Source organism: Macaca nemestrina, chromosome 20 (assembly GCF_043159975.1).
Source record: "Macaca nemestrina isolate mMacNem1 chromosome 20, mMacNem.hap1, whole genome shotgun sequence".
Classification (NCBI taxonomy): domain Eukaryota; kingdom Metazoa; phylum Chordata; class Mammalia; order Primates; family Cercopithecidae; genus Macaca; species Macaca nemestrina.
Window position 1 is genome coordinate 48390535 of NC_092144.1, and position 9169 is coordinate 48399703.

The 9169-nt window shown below is 58.7% G+C and overlaps 2 protein-coding genes across 2 annotated transcripts; one reads left to right on the forward strand and one right to left on the reverse strand.

The window, feature by feature from the left end:
• The first annotated feature begins 665 nt into the window (after window positions 1–665).
• On the forward strand, window positions 666–5724 carry LOC105495381 (NCCRP1, F-box associated domain containing). Its single transcript, XM_011764824.2, has 6 exons — window positions 666–1148; window positions 1874–1936; window positions 2023–2074; window positions 3024–3119; window positions 4189–4327; window positions 4459–5724. Exons 1-6 carry the CDS (start codon window positions 812–814, stop codon window positions 4597–4599), a joined length of 828 nt encoding a protein of 275 aa, XP_011763126.1. The 5' UTR covers window positions 666–811; the 3' UTR covers window positions 4600–5724.
• Window positions 5725–6377: 653 nt separating this feature from the next.
• LOC105495380 (syncollin) lies at window positions 6378–7818 on the reverse strand. Its single transcript, XM_011764823.2, has 2 exons — window positions 7409–7818; window positions 6378–6541 (listed from the first exon to the last, which is right to left on the reverse strand). The coding sequence occupies exons 1-2, from the start codon at window positions 7807–7809 to the stop codon at window positions 6532–6534; spliced, it is 411 nt and encodes a 136-aa protein (XP_011763125.1). The 5' UTR covers window positions 7810–7818; the 3' UTR covers window positions 6378–6531.
• Window positions 7819–9169: the final 1351 nt, after the last annotated feature.

The following is a 9169-nucleotide window of genomic DNA, read 5'->3' on the forward strand; positions in this document are numbered from 1 at the left end:
CCCTGGGTCTGAAGGAGGAGGGGCTGGGGATCTGGACCCCTGGGTCTGAGGGAGGAGGGGCTGGGGACCTGGACTCCTGGGTCTGAAGGAGGAGGGGCTGGGGATCTGGACCCCTGGGTCTGAGGGAAGAGGGGCTGGTGCCTGGACTCCTGGGTCTGAAGGGGGAGGGACTGGGGAACCCGACCCCTGGGTCTGAGGGAGGAGGGGCTGGGGACCTGGACTCCTGGGTCTGAGGGAGGAGGGGCTGGAGACCTGGACTCCTGGGTCTGAGGGAGGAGGGGCTGGGGACCTGGACTCCTGGGTCTGAGGGAGGAGGGGCTGGGGACCTGGACTCCTGGGTCTGAGGGAGGAGGGGCTGGGAGCCTGGACTCCTGGGTCTGAGGGAGGAGGGGCTGGGGACCTGGACTCCTGGGTCTGAGGGAGGAGGGGCTGGGGACCTGGACTCCTGGGTCTGAGGGAGGAGGGGCTGGGAGCCTGGACTCCTGGGTCTGAGGGAGGAGGGGCTGGGGACCTGGACTCCTGGGTCTGAGGGAGGAGGGGCTGGGGACCTGGACTCCTGGGTCTGAGGGAGGAGGGGCTGGGAGCCTGGACTCCTGGGTCTGAGGGAGGAGGGGCTGGGGACCTGGACTCCTGGGTCTGAGGGAGGAGGGGCTGGGGACCTGGACTCCTGGGTCTGAGGGAGGAGGGTCCGAGGGACAAGATCCTCCCCCGACACGCCCCTCTCTTAAATGCCAGCCGGGGTGCCCTGCCCCTTCCCGCTCCCAGTTAACCCCAGCCCTGCGAAACAGGGACAGTCGTGCAGCCTCGAGGGATGGAGGAGGTGCGTGAGGGACACGCGCTCGGTGGCGGGATGGAAGCCGATGGGCCCGCGAGCCCGCAGGAGCTGCCTCCCTCGCCACGGTCGCCGTCACCGCCGCCGTCGCCCCCACCACTGCCCTCACCGCCGTCGCTGCCATCGCCCGCGGCCCCGGAGGCCCCCGAGCTCCCCGAGCCGGAGCAGCCGTCCGAGGTTCACGCCCGGCAGCTGCTGCTGGAGGAGTGGGGGCCGCTGAGCGGGGGCCTGGAGCTGCCCCCTCGCCTCACCTGGAAGCTGCTCCTGCTACGGCGGCCGCTCTACCGCAACCTGCTGCGCTCGCCCAATCCCGAAGGTGCGCAGGGCCCCGAGCAGCCGGGAGGCACCACCCTGACCGTCTGTCTCTTCCTCTTTTCCTCTCTGTTTCCTTATCTCTCTGGCTCTTTGTCTCTCACTGTCTCTGCATTTCTCTGCATCCCTCTGTCTCCTTTTCTGTCATTGTGCCTCTCCGTTTTGCCCCTGTCTCTCTGTCGTGTCTCTCACCTACCTCTCTCACACCTCTCCCTCACACCTCTCTCTCTCTCTTTCTCTCTTCCTCTCTCTCTCCCCCTCTGCCTATGTTTCTGTCTCTTGAGACGGAGTCTTGCTGTCGCCCAGGCTGGAGTGCAGTGGTGCAATCTCGGCTCACTGCAACCTCTGCCTCCCAGGCTCAAGCAATTCTCCTGCCTCAGTCTCCCGAGTAGCTGGGATTACAGGCATGCACCACCATGCCTGGGTAATTTTTGTATTTTCAGTAGAGTCAGGGTTTCGCCATGTTGGCCAGCCTGGGCTGGTTTCAAACTCTTGGCCTGTCTGTTTCTCTGGATTCTTCTCTCTGTCCCTCTGTCTCTGTCTCACCACACCCCGCTTACCCCCCGGCATCGCCCTCTCCCCGGAGCCCTGACTCACTCATCCCTGCCGGGCTTCCCTGACCTGGCACAGATTCCTGCCCTTCCAGTGTGTAGCCTTGTGGGTAGGGAGGGATGAGGCAGTGGAAGGTGGAGGGGCTGCCCAGAGGCTCCACTCACCTGTCCATTTCAGGCATCAACATTTATGAGCCAGCACCCCCTACTGGTCCCACCCAGCGACCCCTGGAGACTCTGGGTAAGTGCTTGGAGGGCTGGGTTGCTGAAGGTGGGGAGGGTCCTCCAGTGTTGGCGTGTTCTAACCCTTTGCTCCCCAACCTGCAGGCAATTTCCGTGGTTGGTACATTAGAACCGAAAAGCTTCAGCAGAACCAAAGGTGAGTCGCCGGGGCTGGTGTGGCCTACACTCCATTCCCTGCTCCACCCTTCCTGGCTGTAAGAACTGGAGAAACTGACTTAGCCTCTCTAGACCTCCATTTCCCACTCTGTAAACAGGGTTAGCATAAGAGAGAATGCCTGTAAAACACACAGCCTAGGGCCCGGCCAGGTCTGGCTAGCACCAGTCAATAGCAGCTATTATTGGTTTTTGGTTTTTGTTTTTAAGACGAAGTCTCACTCTGTTGCCCAGACTGGAGGGCAGTGGCGCAATCTCAGCTGGCTGCAACCTCTGCCTCCCAGGTTCAAGCAATTCTCCTGCCTCAGCCTCCTGAGTAGCTAGGATTACAGGTGTGCACCACCATGCCCGGCTCATTTTGTATTTTTAGTAGAGACGGCGTTTCACCATGTTGGCCAGGTTGGTCTCGAACTCCTGACCTCAAGTGATCTGCCTGCCTCAGCGTCCCAAAGTGCTCGGATTACAGGCGTGAACCACCGCGCCTGGCTATTCTTGTTGTTGTTGTAATTATTCTAAGGCTCTTTCCCTGGGAGGGGAAGAGTCACCCCAGGCCACCCCCTGTCCTCCATGAAACAGAGCCTTGCTCCTGCGCAGTAGATGAGCTGGTGTGACTCGGAGGCTCAGGGTCACACAGGCCAGGGTTGGGATCCTGGCTCTGCCACATGTTTGCTGCTTGACCTCGGACACGTCTCCATCCTCAGCCTCGGGTTCCTCGTCTGTAGCATGGGGTTCAGGATGCATTGCCCTCAGAGGGGCCCATGGGGACTGAGACTGGAAGGTGCTGAGGGAGCACCCCAAATGTGGGGACCCAAGCTATCCCTAAGAAAGCGCTAAGACACGGCTTCCTGCTCCCTGGAGCCAGGCCGACCGGGGAGATCCCCGAGGATCCTGGCAGATCGCAGACCCCGCCTCTCCCGGCCCTTATTTCACAGCTGGACAGTGAAGCAGCAGTGTGTGGACCTTCTGGCCGAGGGCCTGTGGGAGGAGCTGCTGGATGACGAACAACCAGACATTACGGTCATGGACTGGTGCGTGCCCCTGCCCTGCCAGCCTGACCCCGTGATCACACAGGGCTGCCCAGAGCACAAGCCTTACGCTGAGCTCCCCTTGCTCTCAGCCCCTCACCAAGACCCTCCTGGTGCTGCAGGGTTCTGCCCTGCCCACCTCCCTGGCCCTTTCTGTTTGAGTCTTTCCGATTTTGAAATGTGCCAGGGGGTTACTGAGGCTGACCCTTATTTCTTTTCTTTTCTTTTCTTTTTTTTTTTTTTTTTTTTTTTGAGACAGAGTCTTACTCTGTCGCCCATGCTGAACTGCAGTGGTGCCATCTCGGCTGACTGCTACCTCTGCCTCTCAGGTTTAAGTGATTCTCCTGCTTCAGCTTCCCAAGTAACTGGCACCACAGGCACGTGCCACCACACCCAGCTAATTTCTGTATTTTTAGTGGAGACATGGTTTCACCATGTTGCCCAGGCTGGTCTCGAACTCCTGACCTCAAGTGATCTGCCCGCCTCAGCCTCCCAAAGTACTGGGATTATAGGCATAAGCCACCATGCCCGGCCTATTCTTTATTTCTTAAAAGCCTGTCACCCTCTATTCTCAAGACAAATTCCGTCTCATTCCTTAGGAGTCACTTACACGTGGCTCCACCAGGAAGCCTTCCCTGATCACCCCTCAGCTGGGTCAGGTGCATTTGCTCCAGTGCCCTGTGCCCCCCCATCCCAGTCCCAACCTCTCTGTGCCCCCAATTCCGGCCCCAACCCCTCTGCCTGGGTCCCCGATTCTGGCCCCAACCCCTCTGCCTGGGTCCCCCCATCCTGGCCCTGACCCCTCTGCCCGTGCTCCCCATCCCAACCCTGGCCGTTCCTGGCTGTCATGTTTGGTGGCATGCCAGCCTCCCTCACTGGACTGTGAATCCCGTGTGGACGGGGCATGGGGCTGTCTTGGTCACTGCTATGCTGCCAGCACCACCCAGCTCAGGGCTGTGCACGGCGTGGGTAGCAGCATGTGTGTTGAACGGGGAACGGGGAACGGGTCCAGGGGCTGGGGCTGGGTAGCTGAGACTGCAGTGGCAGCTGAAGGCCTTGACCCTGCCTGCAGGTTTGAGGACAGCCGGCTGGATGCGTGCGTCTACGAACTGCACGTCTGGCTCCTGGCAGCCGACCGCCGCTCCGTCATCGCTCAGCACCACGTGGCCCCCCGAACTTCTGGGAGAGGACCCCCTGGCCGCTGGGTCCAGGTGAGACTCTCAGCCCTGGGGCCCTAAACCCCAGACGTGTGTTCTTATCCCAAGACCTCACAGAGGGAGGAGAGCAGGTCCACGGGTCCTCGAAAAGGGCTCCTCCCTAACCCCAGGTGCTGTCACCACAGGTGTCCCACGTATTCCGCCATTATGGTCCTGGTGTGCGCTTCATCCACTTCCTGCACAAGGCCAAGAACCGCATGGAGCCTGGTGGGCTGCGGCGGACACGTGTGACTGACTCCTCCGTGTCTGTGCAGCTCCGGGAGTGACTGGCTGGCTCCTCTGTCCTGACCCCACAGCATCTCCCTGAGCTTTAGAAGCCCCTAACTCTTAGCCACCTCTTAGGACCCTTATTCCTCCCCGGCCCTTGGCTTCTCTCTTGATGGACAGCTTCCACACCCTTAAGCGGTGGACTCCAGCATTTTCCCAGCACTCTCTGAGTCCCGTGAGGGCAGAGCCACTCCTTGTAAATTCAGTGCCTGACAGATGCTCTGGCACAGATGCTCCGTAGATCTCTGTTGAGTGAATGCATAGACACCTGTGCTCAAGGATGCTGAGGGCTGGTCTCTGCTTCTTTGAACTTCACTGAAACTGAATGCTCACTGCTGTGTTGCCAGCACCACCCAGCCCAGGGCTGTGAGCAGAGTGGCAGTGAATGTCTGTTGAAGGGGAAATGGAGCCATTCATTTCACTCAGTTCCTGTCACATTTAACCGCCCCTGATCCTTGATCTTCCATTACCTTCACACCCCGGGGTCCTTCTGAACTGACCTTGACCTCTGATCTCTTCACATATCTCCCCTTAGCATCTCTACTTACCTACTCTCTCTTTTTTTTTTTTTTTGAGATGGAGTCTCACTCTGTCGGCCAGGCTGAAGTGCAGTGACACAATCTTGGCTCACTGCAATTTCCACCTCCCAGGTTCAAGTGATTCTCCTGCCTCAGCCTCTCAAGTAGGGATTACAGGTGCCCACCACCACGCCCACTAATTTTTGTATTTTTAGTAGAGACGGGGTTTCACCATGTTGGCTAGGCTGGTCTCAAACTCCTGACCTCAAGTGATCCACCCACCTTGGCCTTCCAAAGTGCTGGGATTGCAGACATGAGTCACTGCGCCTGGCCATTCCATATCTCTTAAGTCTCGGAATTTCCTCTAGCTCCCTCCAGGTGTCTGCAGTTGTCGTCCCCTCAAAGCTGTCCTACACTCTCCTCCGAAGACCCTTTGTGTATCTTCTCCAGCTACCGCAGACCCCCCAAACCCAGGCATCCATCAAAGTCCCTCATTCATGAGGGTGTGGGGACACAGACTGTGACCAGAACAGAAATATGAAAATGTGAATGACAGTGTCCCCCGTGTGTGGAATGTGGGGATTAAAAGCATTTATCAACCACTAAGTCCTGATCTGATCACTTGCAGATCCCAGCCCTAGCCCAGGGCTGGGTCCTAGAAGGCCCGCACCCTGCTGTCCCCTGCAGGAACCATGGAGGGAGTCCGAAGGCCCCCTGGGAGGCCAGAAATGGCTCAAGGAGGAGTTTTTTGCTTGTGTGTTTGCTTTGAGACAGTCTCGCTCTGTTGCCCAGGCTGGAGCACAGTGGCACGATCTCGGCTCGCTGCAACCTCTACCTCCCAGGTTCAAGTGATTTCCGGCTAATGTTTGTATTTTCAGTAGAGATGGAGTTTCACCATGTTTGCCAGGCTGGCCTCCAACTCTTGAGCTCAGGTGATCCGCCCACCTCAGCCTCCCAAAGTGCTAGGATTACAGGCCTGAGCCACCACACCAGGCTAAAGAAGGGTTATTTACTGAAAAGGCTGGGGCATATTTCATATTTAACAGTCAGCCCAAGGTTCCCCTGTAGTTCACTCACATGTCCTTCTGTGGTGCGTGTCTTTGTGCACACGTAAAACCATGTCCAAGTCAATGGCGTGTCCTCATCCATGGCATTGTCCTGTGTATGGGCTGACCCAGGCCCAACCACCCTGCTCTCTCCTCCATCCCACCCGGTCCAGTGAGGATTTGCATCCCAGGGACAAGCAGATGACAGACGGGGACCAGTGCACAAAGGCTGTATTGCAGGGGAGGTGGGGGGGCGGGCAGAACGCTCCTTCTCCTGGGTCTTGGGGCCCCTCAGCAGAGCCCAGGAATGGGCTGAGTGAGGGGTCTGGCACTCTGTGGAAGCTGCAGATGAGAGACCAGCAAAGCATCAGCTGCACCTGAAATGTAATCAAAAATTGCTTCCAGGGGCTCTCAGAGACCCAGGGTGTGGTGAGTTCTAGAAGCCTGAGGCTGGGTGGGGACTGGGGAGTCTGGGTCTGAGGCTCCAAGTTCAGGAACCAGGGATCCTAGCTTGGGAGTTTGGAGTTGGGGCTCCTTGGAGCCCTTGGGGGACGGGAGTGACTTGGGAGGGCTTGGGAGGTTGGGAGGGTGTCACCGCTGGATCTAGGTCCCAGGTCTGTGAGTGCAAGGTGGCCTCAGGGACCTCCAGGGATGGGTCTTAGGGGTGGGCTGTGGGACTGGTTTTAGGGCTGAGGCTGGTCTAGAGGGTCTAGGGGAGTGGAGAGCAGGAAGGCTACACACTGGGGGTTCCTATAATTGAGTCTGAGGTCTTGAGGTCTGGGTTAGTTTTGGAGTCTGGGAATTTGGAGATGTGATTATGTGAGGCATGGGGGCTGGCTTTGGTTCTGGGGACCAAGGTGAGGGGGTCTAGGACTTCTCAGTCCCCAGAATTAGCCAGCCCTCCCTGGGAAGAACAGCTGTGGGCGGGTGGGTAGGTGGAGGATTCCAGAAGATGGAGGGTTGGCTCTGAATCCCAGAGCTGGGGCGAGATCTCCGTCCCAGGGTCCTGGGCTGCAGGTGGAGTGGGGAACGGGTGCTGGGGGTGAAGAGAAGGAGGACCTGGTCTGGGTAAGGACTCTGAGATGGGGCCTCCACGACTGGTTTTAGGGAGGCCTGGTGCTCCCAGTTCCAGTCGGGAGCTCAGGGGTGTGGAGCAGCCTCGGGGCTTGGATGATGGGTGTGGGGGTTTGTGCGGAGCTGGGGCCGGGGCCTGGGTGGGCTCGGAGCTTTGGGCAGCTGGGCACCTGCAGTGGAGCGCGGAGATAGCGTTGGACCAGTTTCCCAAGATGCCGCGGCGGTACTCCTCCAGGCGCGGGTAGGTGCCGGCAGAGAATTTGTGCGTCTTGCCCGCCTTGCCTTGCCGGGACCACACGACGAGCTCGCAGCGCGGGGCCACCACAAGCGAGGAGGCGGTGTTGGCCCAGTTGGAGGGCAAGTAGGGCAGGTCTGCGCCCGGCTCCAGCGACAGCTCGGCGCCCCTGCAGCAGTTCTTATAGTAGGGGTCGCTCTTGTCATAGAGCTTGGCGCAAGTGCGCGTCCCGTCCGAGTGCTTGAGGTCGGCGGACGCGGGGCAGGCGCCCTGGGCGCACGGCACGGCGGCCAGGGCTAGGGCCAGGGCCAGCAGCAGCGGGCGCAGTGAGGACATGGTGGCAGTTCCCCGCCGCGGCCCAGCGCGCTTTTATGCGCCCGACCTGTGGGAAGGGACAAGCTGCCAGATAAGGACTCATGGAGGGAAGGGGGGGCGCCCCTTCCCCAGGAGCCGGGAGACCTGCCTAACCTAGGTCGGAAACCCACAACCCTGGGTACAAGGTGGACGCTGTGTATACAACTTAGCACCTTAAGATGTTAGGTGACCAACAACATTATAAAGAGAGACAAGAGACAGGACTTGAGGAGGAGTCATTTGCAACCCAGAGGGTGGCATAGGTTAATAGACAGAAATGGGAAGAACTTTTAAAAATTGACAAGGGAGGGAGGCTGAGGCAGGAGAATGGCGTAAACCCGGGAGGCGGAGCTTGCAGTGAGCTGAGATCCAGCCACTGCACTCCAGCCTGGGTGACAGAGCAAGACTCCGTCTCAAAAAAAAAAAAAAATTGACAAGGGGCTTGCTGGTGACTCACGCCTGTAATCTCAGCACTTTGGGAGGCCTAGACGGATGGATCGCTTGAGCCCAGGAGTTTGAGACCAGTCTGGGCAACATAGCAAGATCCCGTCCCTACTAAAAATAAAGTTAGCCCAGCGTGGTGGCGTGGCCTGTAGTCCCAGCTACTCACAAAGCCTAGTCGGGAGGATCGCTTGAGCCCAGGAGTTCCAGGCTGCGGTGAGCTGAGATCGTTTCACTGTACTCCAGCCTGGGCAACAAAGCCAGGAAAAAAAAAAAAAAAAGCCGGGCGCGGTGGCTCAAGCCTGTAATCCCAGCACTTTGGGAGGCCGAGACGGGCGGATCACGAGGTCAGGAGATCGAGACCATCCTGGGTAACACGGTGAAACCCCGTCTCTACTAAAAAAATACAAAAAAACTAGCCGGGCGAGGTGGCGGGCGCCTGTAGTCCCAGCCACTCGGGAGGCTGAGGCAGGAGAATGGTGTAAACCCAGGAGGCGGAGCTTGCAGTGAGCTGAGGTCCAGCCACTGCACTCCAGCCTGGGCGACAGAGCAAGACTCCGTCTCCAAAAAAAAAAAATAATAATAAGGAATGGAACAACCCTTATTCTAGATAAAGAAAGACTGGGTTGGGGGAGGCGGGAGTGGGAGGCTGGGGCCTCCTGGCTGAGCAGGCTCCCTCCCTGGGAGGCAGGACCTTGGGAAAGGAGAAGCTGGAGATAAGGATAGAGGCCCTTGTGGGGTGGGGGCAGGTAGAGAAGGAGATGAGGAGCCCCACGCCCCACCCCCACCAGGCTCAGACCGGGCAATCTTCCCAACCAAGGCTGGCAATCCAGAATCTGTGAAGCACAAGATAGCAGTATTTGCATAACACGTTAAAAACCTTTTGCAAGACAGCGTACAA